This window comes from Salarias fasciatus, chromosome 13, assembly GCF_902148845.1.
Source record: "Salarias fasciatus chromosome 13, fSalaFa1.1, whole genome shotgun sequence".
In the NCBI taxonomy this organism is placed as follows: Eukaryota; Metazoa; Chordata; class Actinopteri; order Blenniiformes; family Blenniidae; genus Salarias; species Salarias fasciatus.
The window spans coordinates 22879067-22894610 of NC_043757.1; the positions used below are offsets into that span (position 1 = coordinate 22879067).

At 42.4% G+C, this 15544-nt stretch overlaps 1 protein-coding gene across 1 annotated transcript; it reads left to right on the plus strand.

The window, feature by feature from the left end:
- The first annotated feature begins 407 nt into the window (after nucleotides 1–407).
- LOC115399664 (uncharacterized) lies at nucleotides 408–8535 on the plus strand. The gene is made up of 2 exons (XM_030107182.1): nucleotides 408–470; nucleotides 4938–8535. Exon 2 carries the CDS (start codon nucleotides 5022–5024, stop codon nucleotides 5817–5819), a length of 798 nt encoding a protein of 265 aa, XP_029963042.1. The 5' UTR covers nucleotides 408–470; nucleotides 4938–5021; the 3' UTR covers nucleotides 5820–8535.
- The last annotated feature ends 7009 nt before the right edge of the window (nucleotides 8536–15544 follow it).

Genomic DNA, 15544 nt, shown 5'->3' on the forward strand with positions numbered 1-15544 from the left:
GCCTCTGAAATGCAGAAAGAAAGACTTTCAACAACTTCCTCCTTGGATTGATGAAATATTTCTATTCTATTCTATTCTATTCTATTCTATTCTATTCTATTCTATTCTATTCTATTCTATTCTATTCCCTGTGCTGTAAGCATTTGCAGGATGACATAACAACTCTTTTGACGCCTATGGAAACTTTATTAAAAGTCTCATTTCATTTAAAAACAACACCTCTATCTATTCTAATGCCACCAATGGGAAAGCCCAGTGCTGTTGAAATAAAATGTTTCTTGTTTTGTTTTTTAAATTTGGAACAGCACACAGCTCTGACAGCTAAAGCTGTGCAGCCACCCTGCAGTTGATGTGAGTTACAGTTTCCTCTTTGGGATACTCCCCACATCCTGACGTCAGCTGGATGTGTGAGCTTTTCTCCCCATCCCAGCCTCACACTGACGCATTCAGCTCCACAGCAGCAATCTGAGGTAAGGCGAACAGAAAACACTGAAACCTCTCTGAAGCCCTTCCGATTTTTCTGACGGTGTATGTTTGCGTCTTGTACTTTACTGTGTGAAAGTGGAGCCCAGCCTGCTGCATATATTCTCATATCACATTACATTACATTACATAGCTCCAGCGTGTGCATTCCTGTGTTATGTAATAGAAACATTCTGGGAAATCTGCACTGATGGGAAACTGCGATCTGCTTATGATGCTCCTGCCATCTTTAACCGAGAATCTGTTGGACAGTTAAACATTGAACTGTGTTGAATTTTAGACTCTTTAAAAAAAAAAACTGATGTGTAAAACGACTGGACTGCCTCATGTTCCAGGTTGGTGCGGTGAGTCAAACAGAGTCCCGCTGACTCACTCAGGTCTAACACAGCGATACACAGCTGGATCTGATTTAGATCAGATGATCTCTCCATAAGTTTTCCTTCCTTTGGCACAGAGCAAGCAGAACTTTGCGTTCTGTGGAGTGAGCAGCGTCTTTCACACTATTTGCTTCAGTTTCTGTGAAGCGGATCACAACTTTAATGGCCTTAAACGTAACATTTTCTTCAAGATTTTCAGTAACTGCTATAATATATTCAAATGTTTTGCTCTTTTCTGTCATAACTTTATGTATATTTTGCCTTTAGTATCAGAAACCAATGTGTTTTTAAAGGGGTAATAGATGAGATTTCTGTCGTGCCTCTGCTGTACATTGACCTTTAACCTTCTGCTATTACATGTCTGAGGAAATTTTGAAAACGAATCTGGTGGCAGCACCTGTTTTACTAAATCTTGAGGTAATCATTTAGCATATTGCTGTTTGAAATACATTATAGTCAGGGTAAATCACCTTGATGTGCCATTTATACACAATAAAATATGTTAGGAAAGCATTGTCCTGAAAATGGCTGATATTTTATCTTTTGGTGTTTTGAAATTCTTTAACTCAGATATATTTTCCCTACATTTCTGTAAAAGATCAACTACCTGGTATCATGTCAGATGAAATATTGTTGACTGAAAAAGAAATCTTTCAGTGCGACTCTTTAGGAGCAGTGGGAGTTCATTATTGTTTATTATATCCTCACCTGCAGGATGACATCTGAAACATGGGAAGCAGAGACGTGGTTTCCCAGTCTCCTCCGGATGCCTGCCGTCGTCTCTGTCATGAAATTTACGTAATTCTAATGCTCATTATGTTGCGGTTCATAAACCCGGTGACAGCTGACCTCTCCTGCAGCTGCACTGCTTTTATTACATTCTCAGTCATCGTTGGAGAAACCTCCTCATACACTTCATCCACCCGAAAGCAAACTCAGATTTAATCTCTTCTGTTCCTCTTTGTGTTTGATTTACTGGAAATCTGCTCTCTTTTTTTTTTTTTTTAATCTCCTCTCAGATTTCCCCGGTTTTGAGCAAAGATCTTTTCAGAGAAAAGTGACTCAGAGGGGGTCATGGCCCTTCTCTGTTATTGTATGACTCTCCAGCATAACTTAACCACGACTCACAAGCCGGTTAATGATGATTAATGACAAAAAATAAGCTTATTTGGATGTATTAGCTCATTTGTTTTCGCTGGCTGGTGTTTTTAATCATCCAGTTTCTGTGTTTCTCTTTTAAAACACTTGGATTTTTTTACTTACATATGTGATTTATTAGTGTTGCTTTAAAGTGATTCATATTTGGTGAGCACTTCAAAATGTATTCATCATACTATTCAAAAGTAAAGTAAAGTCCAGGAGCATAAAGTTAAAGTGGAAACTTTCCAAAGACGTCTGAGTGAGTATTCTAAGTATTCTAAGTATTTTTATTTGACCAAACCTGTCATAACAATCCAAGTGTCCCTTCCCTTCGGCTAAATACCTTCAAAGCTCCAGTTAGGAAAGCACAATTCTTGTATAAAAGCAAAGTAAAAAGGGAGAAAATGGCAAGTTGAATGTGATGATTATTGTTTGTTTAACGTAACCTTTGGCCAAAGGAAGAATGTAGTGGTCGACTCGACTGTGTCCGGCCTTTAAACTGCGGCAGAAAGTCGAGTCCTGCTCCGGTGCGACTGCCAAGCGAGAAAACTCGACCCAGACATGTTTAAAGGCCGAGACTTCAAAACCGTGTTTTCCCTGGAATCCCAGAGCAATCTGCACACTTATAATTTCCTAAATGTGCACGTTTGTCTTTGTGAAAGTGAATGTGGGCTAAAAGTGCCAAACAATGTATCCCAAACTTGAGTTCAGGAGGAACACGCCCATCTCAGACTCATACTGAGTGTGTGTGTTAGAGAAAGAGAGAGTCCTGATCCAAACCAGCTGTCGGTGTGTCCACATCCTCTCTTAACGTCTGCGGATGAAAATATTTAGCGGATGAGAAATATGCAGTCCAGTTACCTCAGAGCATTTTAACCAGCATTGAATTCCACAGATCATCAGTTTAAGCGTCGACCTGCACACAGCCGGGTTTATTATTACTAATTCCAACATTTTGTTTTGGTATAAACAGTCGCTGGACTCAGGCAGACTGGGTTTCATGTCTGGAGCGTTTCCACTAAAGTGTCAGGAATACAACCCAGCATGGAGGTAACTTTATTACCGACTGTTCAGGGTTCACACCCAGTCTCTGGGGTGATCCACAGGTTGTTATTCTAATCAATAAAGGAAATAAAATTAGCCGGCATGAGGCTGGAAGTTACAGTTACATAAAGACGGGCCAGGAATGCTTGAGGGCAGCTGGGTAAAAATTCAGAGGAACTCCACGAATTTTTAATTTTTCAGTCTGGATCTGAGTGTTGCTTGAGGTCTTCTCTTATTATGAGAAAAAAAAAGCATGAGATTTATAATAGCCTCATTGTTTTGTTGCCAACTCCTCCTTCTGAGTCTTTATGTGACTTCTGGCTCCAAAAACGCTGAAGGAAGGTTTAAATATTGATTTAAGTTGTCGTAGGGACAAAGTGTGAAGTGTGCACGGACTCTGCAGAGGTGAGTTAGAGGTCAGAGCTTGAGTTTCTGTGTTCAACCCAACTTCAAGAACCATAACAAGCCAAAAAAAAGTCAGAAGAAGAGATGCAACATTGCTCATTTTTCAGATAAGAACCAGGAATGTGTACAAAAAAAAAACCCAAAAAAACTTAATTCTGACTTGGCCGTACTATTTGATTTACTGATGAATTAACTGATGTGAGGTACTCCTCAAAAAAGTCAACAGTAACACAGTTTAAACGTACTTAATGAGTGTAAAAAGCCACGATTCTAAACCAAATACAAATATGTCACCAAATCAATTATACAGGCTGGGCTGATGCATCATATGTTTCCAGAATCTATTTACAGGTGAACTTTTACACCCTTAGTCAAATTCACAGTCACCCCTTCATGTTAAATGCGTGTTTTGGGGCTGTGGAGGGAAACTGGAATACCTGGAGAAACTCCACGCGCAGACAGGGAGAACAGGCAAACTCCAAAGTGAACAGGTTTCGGAGGGTAAACCATCGCCGCGGTCTGAGTGAACGACCTCTGAGTCGGAGCGTCCGGAGCTGAAGGAGCCGCTATCAAAACAAGGATGTTTTGTATAAACTGCTGACAAATGTCAGTTTAAGCAGCTGCCAACAAAAAGCTGCTGAAAGGAGCGGGAGCTGAGCCGAGTCTGTCAGGAAGGGAAAAAAAAGAATGATTTTAAAAACATGTCCACACTCACACGCTCTCATGTCAGGATTAGAGAGCCACACATTAAGAAGACTTTTTTTCCTTTTCAGCTGTGGAAACATTTGCTACTATTTCCACTTTTCATTTTTCTCTAATTCTTCTTCTTCACCTCCGCATGATCCCTCAGTCGTTTTACATCATTATGTGCATAATTCTGCCTCTTTTGGCTGAGATGACCTCTTTGGTCAGCAGCTCTGAAACAGCCTTCAGTCTCTGCAGCGTTACAGATGAGCGCACTTTGGCTATTCTGTGTAAAGAAAATGTACTTTTCACATGTCATGCAGCAATAATAATACATGTTTTATATGCATGATAGATACCATGGATACAGCACTAAGATAGTCCTCTATATTTTGCTTAAGTGGATTGAGTGCATGCTGTTTACGTGCAGTAACATGACGGATGAGTTCCTCTTGGTTCTACATACGTTTGATCTAAAATGCAGAAGTTGAGTTGTTTCAATTGTATTCAGTTTCAAGGAAGAGTATTGTTGTTTTTTTTATTGCACTCTCAAAAGCTGTCATTCAATTAAATGTAATTGTAATTTGGATTTTTTTGAAGCTTGAATATTGAAACTACAACCTGTTTCTCATGAAATATCGACTCTGTTCCAAAATCACACACATCATCTTGAGTAGAGCACGCTATGGGACAAAACTGATGAAACTGAAAAGAAAAAACAAAACGATGAATCCAGTGAATGAAAGAAGTCAAAACTGATTTTTCTTCCCCTGCACCTTATAAACATGCTTGTCTTTTCCACAGGTGCTGACCCCTCACACACACACACATCCCGTCCACCTGAGGAGCGTCCCCCAGCATGCTGGGCGAGTGGGCCCCCCTGCAGTGATGCCGGCCTCCAGCGCCCCCGCCTCCCTGCTCCCGGTGCTGCTCTGCGTGTCGGTGGCCCTGCAGCGCTCCGACCTGCACCTGGCCTACGTCACCCAGACCAACTTCTACCTGTACTCCTGTGGCCAGGAGCCGCCCCCCTGCTGCACCGCCTCCCTCTCGGACTGCAGGTGCAAGGACCGGCCCCCGTCGCACTCCTCTCCGGTTTTCAGGACCAGGCGTCTGACCGTCTGGTTCACGTCGCCGCCGAACGCCGCCCGGCTGCTCAACAACTCGGAGGTGAAGCACCTCACCCTGATCTACTGCGACCCGGGGGGAGGAGCCCGGGGGGCGCCGCCGATCCCCCCGGAGGGGCATTTTGCCGTGAACCACCTGGAGAGGCTGACGGTGATAAACATGCCTCACAGGCCGGCGAATCCGTGTCCGGAGGCCAACAAGGCCAGAAACACAGACTCCAACAGCGACCCGGACGGAGACAACGGCGTCTACCTGGACACCAACAGATTCAACCAGGACAGAGACTCAAATCTGGATCTAATGACGGACCTGAAGAGGGACGCTGTGAATCTGCCCCCTTCACAGGTACAGGACATCTTCCTGGGCAGGGAGCTGGGGGCAGCGTACCACGAGCAGGCCAGGCTGGGGATCATCCACAGGTCTGTGCTGGAGCCGGGGTCAGAGGTCAAAGCTTACACGGTCCAGACACACATAGACAGCGACGGCATACTGCCGTTCCCTGACCTCCAGCTGCCGATACTGCAGGGGGCGTCTGTCATTTATGTTAGCTTTGTGTACTGACCGTAAAAGAAGTTCTCGTTTGAATTGTATTTTAATTAAAGAAAATAATCAACATGTTGTGTTGAAATGGGAGAAAAAGTGGTTGTAAGTTTAGACTGCATTGCGTTGAAGCTGAAAATACAGCTTTTTCGAGCTGAAATTCAAGAGGAGAAACAGTTTTGTGTTTTGAAACCACTCCTTAGACGATGTTTGTTTGTCCAGAAATACCCAACACCGCATTGACACCAAATACAATGCATGGGGCTTTTTGTACAAGCTTTTGTCCGGCTTCCAAAACTGTGGGAGAATTGTTGACTTTCATTGGCAGATTTTTTTTTCTTTGTAATGTTCCTTGAAAAAGAAAAGAAAACTTTCCATTCACTGGTCCATGGCTGTAATTACATTTTTTCCTGGGCATTGTTCATCGTCATTCAGCTGCTTAGGAAAAACAATGTAAAGTTCCAAAATACAGGATAAAGTGTCCTTTGGATAAAAATAATATGAAAAATTGTACATCTTGTCCATCTCGTGCTGTCAGTCTCATTTATCTGTTTTCATCTTGTTTTCTTCAACCAGAACATTCAGATCCGCTCACCAAGCTCATACTGGAAGTGCAGCTGGCATTTTCTGGACTCATACAATGTACCAGCTGTTGTTTCAGCTTTCCAGAGGGCCGCTCTTGTCTGACGCCGTGAAAAGATGCCGTGTTTCCTGTGATCTGACTCAATCCCAGTTATTCAAGTGTTGATCCAGAATGTCAAACACAAGGATTGTAGCACAGCGAAATATTGGGGGAAATATATGACAAATGTTGACATGAAACTTTAACACAGGGGGATTTTTCTTCTGAAATGTCTGAGAGCAAGTCTCGGCCACAGACTGCAACATTCTGACCGCTCAGTTTCAACACGACTTCTCATATTTCTTCAGTTCCTGAGAGACTGAGGAATCATTTCAGAAGCCATTCAGCTAATTCCGTTTCTTTCTTCGATGCACCATTGATCAAATTTACAACAACAGCGTGGAACAAACAGACGTCAGAAAATTACAATGTCATTCAAAAGGGAGTCAAAGTGATTTTAGCTCAGAGGCCGCACACACAGACCAACTTCCTCTTCAGTCATCCAGACTGGTAAAATAGTGGCATAATATTCTTTATATGTAAACTTTAATGTATTTCTTTGTTGTGGCACCACTTCTAGATTTTGAAAAAGTGCATATTTATGTAAAAAAAATTGCAATCAGTCCCAAACATCACTATAAAAAGCTAATTTTATTGATGCCTTCAGGAGCCAGATGCTGTGAAATTTCCTAATATGACAGTTGCATTTTGCAACATTCCATTAAAACAATGCATTTTCTCCATCAACAACGTCCTGGTCAAGGTTTTCTCGTTTCAAACTGAGAGGTGCTGAGCGGAACAGCTTCGGTGGGCGGTGTGGCTCGTCACTGCTTCCTGGCTTCCTGAGTCCATCATATGTGAGTTTCCAAGGTCGCCAAACAAAAGGAGCACAGCATTTGGTGTTTCATATCTGCAAAAGAGCCGCACCAGGAATAGTTTCATCAAAACCCAATCAGATCCCATTTGAAGCACTGGGAATCAATGTTTTACCTACTCTGCCTTTAAAAAAGACAGTTTATTTGACACTTTTACTATTAATTTCATAGAATGAAGCCTTTTGCGGGCCGACTTTGGCCCATGGGCCGTAATATTTGCCACACTTGGTTTGAAGAATGATTGATAAACTGACGGTGTGTACTCAAGGAGGTTTTAATATTTTTTCCAGCTCGATTTGTGGTCACATTAACCTCTTGTTAAAACTTCAAAGAATTTATGATGCTCTTAAATATATTTGCAAGCTTTCCATGATGTAAGACAAAGTTTGCAGTTCTTTCTTATCACTGTATGTTTTTTAGACTCTAGTAGGAAAGTCTGGACACACAAGGAGAACATGCAAACTCCGTAAATAAAAGCTCCAAAGCCTGGACTCGAACCAGAGACCCCATAAAACACGACCTGAGATGCTTGGAACTTGTTTTGGGTGCATTAACAAAAAGAGCCACAAGATGGCAGCAGCCACTTGGAGACGAGCTGAGGTCTAAACTGAGGCCTCAACAGAAGCCTGCTGGTTTCTACAGGAATTATATGATTCTTTATTTTCCTGAACATTAATTTATCAACTGTACCCCGAAGGCATTCAGGAATTTTTTTTCTTTGAAAATGGAAAATCTACAATGTCACCTCTTTCATTTGTTTCCAGGAAAATAAACTATTGACATATAATTCCCGGCAAATCTTAAAGTTCACTCATGTCATTTTGTTAGTTGACTCCTCTTAATTCACCTGTCACAGTTACATGTAAACTGAAGAGGAGTTGACCTCTAAACGTGGTCAGATGCAGTGCACACATCCACCAAAACATTGATAACATGTTAAATGATGACAACATAAGGTGTAAATGTGTTACCTGCAGTTTATTGTATTTAACTCAACTTTTCACCTTTTTTAAGTTAATAAATAAAACAGGGATACATATTTTGCCAAACCTTTTCTTTTTCTAAAGCAGAACAGTTATTTAGAATATTATCATGTTTACTTATTCATTCAGGAGGACTCGAGCAGAAATCAGTGTTATTTTCGTTGATTTTCTACAGTTGAGGTATTTATTTCTGTCATTACATTTCTGTTCCGTTAATTGAAGAACAATTTTAGGCTTACTAAAGTCTACCGAATTTGCGTGGCACTGTTTTGTTGTGGATTTTCTGTCATTTACTGAATATATTAGTATTAAAAAGCAAACGTCCAGGATAATTTCAGCGTAACGTCCCGCCAGGGGCCGCGTGCCCCCTGTTCAGGAAGTGAAAATATTGTCGGTTCGTCAGTGTTATTGTGGAGGAGGCCATTTGTTGGGAGAATTAATGTTTTGTCTCTCTGGTCATTATGAGCCACAGCTGCCTCCAACACCGGGACGCACACGCACGGACGTGTCCGCGCGCGGTGATTTTGATAATGACCCGCGGTCCCGTTTATTTATTTTTTTTTTTTAAAAAGACGACGCATGTGCGCGCGCGCACCTGCTGGAGAGCCTCTTTATTTGCATGAGAAACGCGAGCCGGCGACCCATCTCGTTAAAGCTCGCGTGAATGCAATCTGATACCGCCTGTTGATCCCGCACCTGAGAGGTCAAGCGAGCCGCGCTGCACGCGCACCGGGGGCAATTAACGCGCGCGGGCCGAAGGATCTGAAGGTAAAAAAAAAAAAAAAAAAACACGAATCAATTACATGTTCAAACTCGTGTAGGAGTGAAAGAGCACTGCAAATATTTATGTCAAAAAAAAAAAAAAAAAAAAAAAATGGTGGACGGGCCGGGTGAGGCTGGATTGATTTTAGGTGTCTCTCCCGCCTCCGCTCCCCTCCAAAGTGAGTCTTTAACCACGCTGCCGCCGTCTCCTCACCGGCAGTTCAGCAGTAAAACATTTTTATAATCAGACGTTATTGTTCGCCGCCTCCTTGTGGGAGATGCGCCCATGTTCATTTTTTAAAAGGGCAAATCAGCCATAATTCAGTTTATAAACTGCGGCGCGCAGGGGAGAAATGCCTGGATGAATATTCATTAGAGCCCGCCCGAACTGCCACGCTCCGTGATTCATTAGGCATATGTAAATATCACTCACTTTAATTGCCCCTAAACTGACTCAACATAATGTTGTCATTAGCAAATTATTACTTATTTGTGATACTAATGGTACGGTATGGCGCGCGGAGCTGAAGCCCCACATATATGATTGCAATTACAGCTCTTTTTATTCACGGGATGACTGCAGGATCTGATGGATCTGTGTGGCTCTGCGCGCGTGTGCACGCACGCACACATGCACACACACACTTGAACTGTGATTCTGATCTGGTTCTCCCCTCAAACGCCTCAATACTACATCCTCGATTTGACAAAATCCTCTGCATGCATTATTAGTTAATTTGAGTCTAAGCAATTTTAAAGAAAGGATTAAAATCTCTGCTGCTTATTGTAAATTATTTACAAACTGAAATTCTTTGAATGTGCAGCCCGAATTAAATTCAAGCACACATGTTAATGAAAGATAAACATTAAATGCTTTCACAAGGCAAAACATTGGATTTTTGCAACTCAACTTCTATTGCATCAGAATAATCTTTTTGCTTCAGTTTTATTAACTTTTGGGCTTATTGGAACTAAATAAAAATTAAAAACTAAACCTTTTAGTGTTTGTCTTGCAAATCCTTCTTTCTGATTTAACTGCTTAAAATATGACATTTAGTTGTGTGCGTGGTGCCATTGCTGCAAGTCTTAAATCTTTGATTGTGTATTAAAACTGAGGAGAAAAAGCAACCCGGGATTAATTACTTGCTGGAGGCCCAGTTGTGAGATTTATTCAAAGTTAGTTTAGGATATAAACAGAGCTCAGATTTCTGGCAGATACCTAAATCCTCTGATTCATACTGAAACCAGTGTCTGTCACTTTTTCTTTTTTTTTTTTTTGAATAAATTGTTGTTGTATTTTTTTTTTTTTTTTTTTAAGGAATAAAAATTCCCTCCCTGCTTGTCACAGTCTGCACAACACGACTCTGTTTGGAGTTGTTTTATAGAGGCAGCAGCAGTTTGAAACAACAACCATGACAAAACAGGCCCACAAAACAGAGGGAGAGAGAGAGAGAGAGAGAGAGAGAGAGAGAGAGAAAGAGAGAGAGAGAGAGAGAGAGAGAGAGAGAGACAAATAATGATGTGTGTGTGTGTGTGTGTGTGTGTGTGTGTGTGACTGTGTGAGACTGTGTGTGTTTGTGTGTGTGCATCTGTGAGAGAGTGTGAGGGAGCTAATAAAGTAATGTGATGGATGATCTCCTTTCTCCCAGAGGGACCAGCACCATGTAAATTGGCCCACACAATGCATTATGGATAAGGCAGTTGAGATTATAGCTTGTTAATGTGTCCCTCCCTCGTCCCCTCGCCTCCCTCCTCCGCCTCCCCCTCTCCTAACATTTCTCTCTCTCTCTCTCTCGCTCTCTCCATCCCTCTGCTTCGGCTCAGGCAGTGACATGGTCACCTCATTGTCGGGGCGCGTGGGTCTTTTAGGTGCAGATGGAGAGGGAGGCTGCAGCGATCTGCCAGACTGACTGGAGTAAGTTTATGTATCTGTGTGTGTGTGTGTGTGTGTGTGTGTGTGTGTGTGTGTCCCTGCTTTACTGGCTCTGTGGGGACGGCAATGTGCTTGCACAGGCACATTATAAGCACTCTCTTCCAAAAAGCTGCTCCCTTAAGGAACATCAGCACATCCTGGGGAGGAGGGGGTTAAAATCTTTTCTTTTTCTTTTTTTTTCACGGCGGCTGAGTCTTCAGTCGGTACAAATGTCCCTGTAAGTGTTGGAAAACAGGCGTATTCAGTTCATGTGTGTTTGTGTGGAGGAGAGTCAGAGCCAGCAGAAACAGTCCGTCAGCAGAGGCCAGGACTGTGGACATATGTCTCCTCCCTCCCTCACCCACTCCGCACCCCTCCTGCACCCTCCTCAGAGGGTGCCAACCCCCCCACACCACCAGTCTCTCTCTCTCTCTCGCTCTCTCTCGCTCTCCCTCTCTCGTCCAGGGATCTGTCAGGCCATCTGTTGAAGCAGGGCCAGAGGAGCTGGTCTAGAGGAAATGCTGCTCTAATGTGGCGGACTCGCTGGTGTCCCTGCGGCTAACCAGCAGCGGTGTTAATGCATTCCCGCCATGATGATCCCTCAACTCAACTCTACATTTTATCAGTACTTCATGTTCATCCCATATCTTTTTTTTTTTTTTTTGGATAAAGCAGTGACTCGCGCTCCGATATGAGCTTTTTTTTTTTAAAAAACAACATAGTTGGGTTGTGTTATATTTCCACTTCACACAATGTGTCATTTGAAACAGACGTTAATGAATATGGTTTACATCGTATTCGCATCTGCACAAGATCAGGTTATAATCTGTGAATTTAACTTTTATATTGGATCAGTTTTCAAAGATGAAATGTTCCAACATGAGAACAATCCATCCAACTTCAGTATTGTTAGCATTTATGTTTTTGAAAGCTTCATAATTTACATGAAGTCATCAAGAATGTAAACTCTTCATTCTTCAGATGCGCTTTTGGGCTCTCGCTCAACTCTCCTGTGGCCTGTTTGGCGACTCTATTCAGTGAAAAACCCTCTTTAAAACTGCGATGAGTCAGGAAAAGCTGTTATTTATTCAGGTTTATTTTACAGTTTAGTTTTTTTAAATCTAACAAATCGTGGTCTCTGTGAGAGAACAGGAACCCTCTGCACATTCCTGTTTCTGATTCAGTGTAACTGCAGGCTGACGGATACATAAATCATTCTGCTGGAGGAATAGTGTTCATAGACGCGTTTAGTCACTTCCTCACATTCAAAATACTGAAACAGGAGGAGGGACATTAAGGCCAGCAGGGGTATATCCCCACAGTTTTCCCTAATTTGCATCCTGGTTATATCAGTGTGATGTAATTTCTCTTCCTTCATGATTATTTTGTGTATTTTTGAACACCTGCCACTTACATGTTGAATGAATTTCAGTGTTTTCAAGCAGTTTTTACTCTTTTAGTTTTACTTTGGTTTATGTGAAATTGGTAAATCACATTTAACTCATTCTTCTTACAATGAAAACACGGAACAAGTAGCACCATTTAAAAAAAAAACAAGAGGTAATCTCTGAGTGAAGTGAAGGAAACAGCAAACAGGCTCTGTGAAATTAAGTGGTGAGTTTAATAAGCACTTGAATGAAAGAGCTTCGAGTTCAGCAGTCAAATTATCACCATGGATCACTTTTCTCAAGCAGGTTTCAGTTTTGAAAGGGGGGAATCTATCGACTGGTGATGACTCTTTAAATGTGTGAGACTGTTCCGGAAGTGGTCAACAGAGACGGAGAGCGTATGTAACCTGCCCCCAGCCGGCCCGCAACCTGGAAAACCAGCTGCATTCGACCTGAAAAGAGTCTTGAAAACAAGCGTCCAGGAGCAGGAAGCTGAGGGAACGATCCCACAGAGGGTGAAACACCTGCACACACTCAGCTCGCCCGCACAGCCGCTCACACACACACTCCGTTCAGCAGTGCGAGGCTTTGTCCGATCAGAGGCAGGTCTGAAGGTTTTCTTGTCCTTTCTGGAGTTTCCGGAGAGAGTCATCTTCTGTCGAACTCTCTTCATGTTCTCACTCACTGCATCGTGAATCCTTCCTGAGGTCCAGCGTCCTGCTGTGTCTCCTCACTAAACCATCTCAATCTCCCGAACTGTGGCTCAAAATACATTTGAACGAATCTTTTAGAACCAATAACAATTTTATTAAATTTATGACAAATAGATGTACATTTGTCACTTTAAATTTGGTATACAAGCTTAAAGTGAGGGAATACCTGTGAGCAAATACATTATAAAGGTAATGAAATCTCAATTTTTCAATCAATCAAACTTTTTAATTAGTCCACACATGATTTAATAAACATTAAATACAGACTTTAAAACATGCCAAATCCCACACTAATGCCTCTAAAACTTATGGACATGCATAAATGTTTCTATATATATATTTGTGTGTGTGTGTGTGTGTGTGTGTGTGTGTGTGTGTGTGTGTGTGTGTGTGTGTGTGTGTGTGTGTGTGTGCAAGATATACTGAACATTTAAAAGGTGAGATTAAAATATGCTTAACAGTCACACAGGAAAAAACACAAATGAATAATCATGAAATAAAGCCAAACTATGAAATAAACATGAACACAACACATTTTTGAGATATAAATTACAAACGGGCCCATAACATTCAAAGCCATTTAATACAAGAGTAATGTTGGACCCATTAGTCTTTGCAAAATGTACATTTCAGCTTTATGCTGATTTTTAACAAGTGTGAGCTCAGAAGTTGGTTCACTTTTACTACTTTCATGTCAACAGTGGACACAGTCGGCAGTTTTCACTGAATGTGCTTTAAAAGCATTTTGGGAAACGTTTTTTTTCTTTAACATCAAATGCTTGTTTGGGAATAAAAATTACTATAAAAATAACTATAAAAGACAAATATTTATGTCTGATCTTCTAACGTTGAATGACAGTTGTATAGGTGACAATTTTCACATATTTCAGGTGAAAATAAAGGATTAATTTTAAATGATCAGATTTCAGATCAGATTCAGTGAAAGCCTACTGATTGTTTGCTTGCACTAGTCGCATATTTATCTTAAAATGATGTAAAAACAGAAGAAAAACAAACAAAAACAAAGCTCTTTTTAAAAGTCTTATCTTTGCTCTTTCAGTGTTGATTTGATTTTACTTTTTCTCTCAGCCAATAAACTGTGTGGAGACTCTGCACATTTAAAATTAAATCATTTTAAAAAGGTATGAACCCAGAAGGCTTGTGTGCATGCGTGCGTGCGTGTGTGTGCGCGCGTGTGTGTGTGTGTGGACCCTCCACGGCTGTGTGTGTGGGTGGTGGCCTCCACCCATTAGAACGGGTCAGCTCTCTCTCATGGAGAGTTTTCACGGCTGTGGAGCGGATTAGGAGCAGCGAGAGCGGCCAGGCAGAGCCAGCGGAGGGGAGGGCCGCCGGGCAGGCTGGGAGGAAGAGGCAGCGCATCACAAAAAGGCGGCATTAGCATCACTTCAGCGTTCGTCTGTGGTATGGAGCGGACACTCATCCGGAGAGCCCGGGCGAACAGTGGGTACAAATGCAGGAACAAGGGAAGGCTGGCGTCTGACCACGAGTGGGTTTCAGAGACGAGGAGAGTCGAAGCGCCGGGTTAACCAGAGACAGTGTCAACAGCGATACCTGACATTAAAACAAATAATATCAGGTAAATGTAAACATACTTATTCTTTCTGTGGATCACCCGACTACCCACCCACATTCAGTTACTGAGAGCTGGAGGGAAACTGTTTAACGGGACTTTCTCCAGTGACCTGGAGTTGTGTTGGGCCTGACCCTAGCGGGGAGAAGTTCAGCCAACCAAGAGGAGCTCGGAGGGGCGCTCATTCCTGCAAGCCTCCCATTGGAGGCGTGTCAGCCCCGAGCGGTCTGGAAACGGCCCCGCATGCTCCCCCAGGAACCATCGAGCAGGAGGAAGACGTAGGAAACGGTGACGGCTGGACTGCTCTGCTTCAGTCTGACCATCCAGCCCTGCGAAATATACCTTTACATCAGGTTTTATGCCGCAGAGCCGACCTGCTCAGAGTCTAATCTGCCTAACATACCAGCCTCCATGACCTGAACCTGGATCAGACCAATCTTTCTACATGTGCTGAGGTTGTTTTGCTCGTACATTAAAAACAGCAATGAGCTGCAGGCTCACTATTCCGCACAGTTTACAGAAAATGGTCGAAGAGGAAGGAAATATTCCTCTTGAAGGCTCAGATGCAGGCTGCGTTTGGGCAGCTGTTGGTTTTCACCTTCACTGAATCTCATTAGCAGGTTGACAGTAAATCAGCGTGGTTGTGACAGCTTGTTGCAACGCCATGAAAACACAATTGCTCTCTTTGCAACTTAAACCCTGCGATTACCTCCTAAAACGAGTCTTCTATACTCTATAGTCTTTAGCGCTGTAACAGTGGCAGTAATATTGATGCATTGCCGCGATGAATTCCTGTAAATATCTTCCTGATCGTGTGACACGCATGAAAAAAAAAAAAAAACACCTGTCAACATGCAACGTCAGAAAGCCGGAGTGGAGGAGAGAGAGGGAAGTTACAGC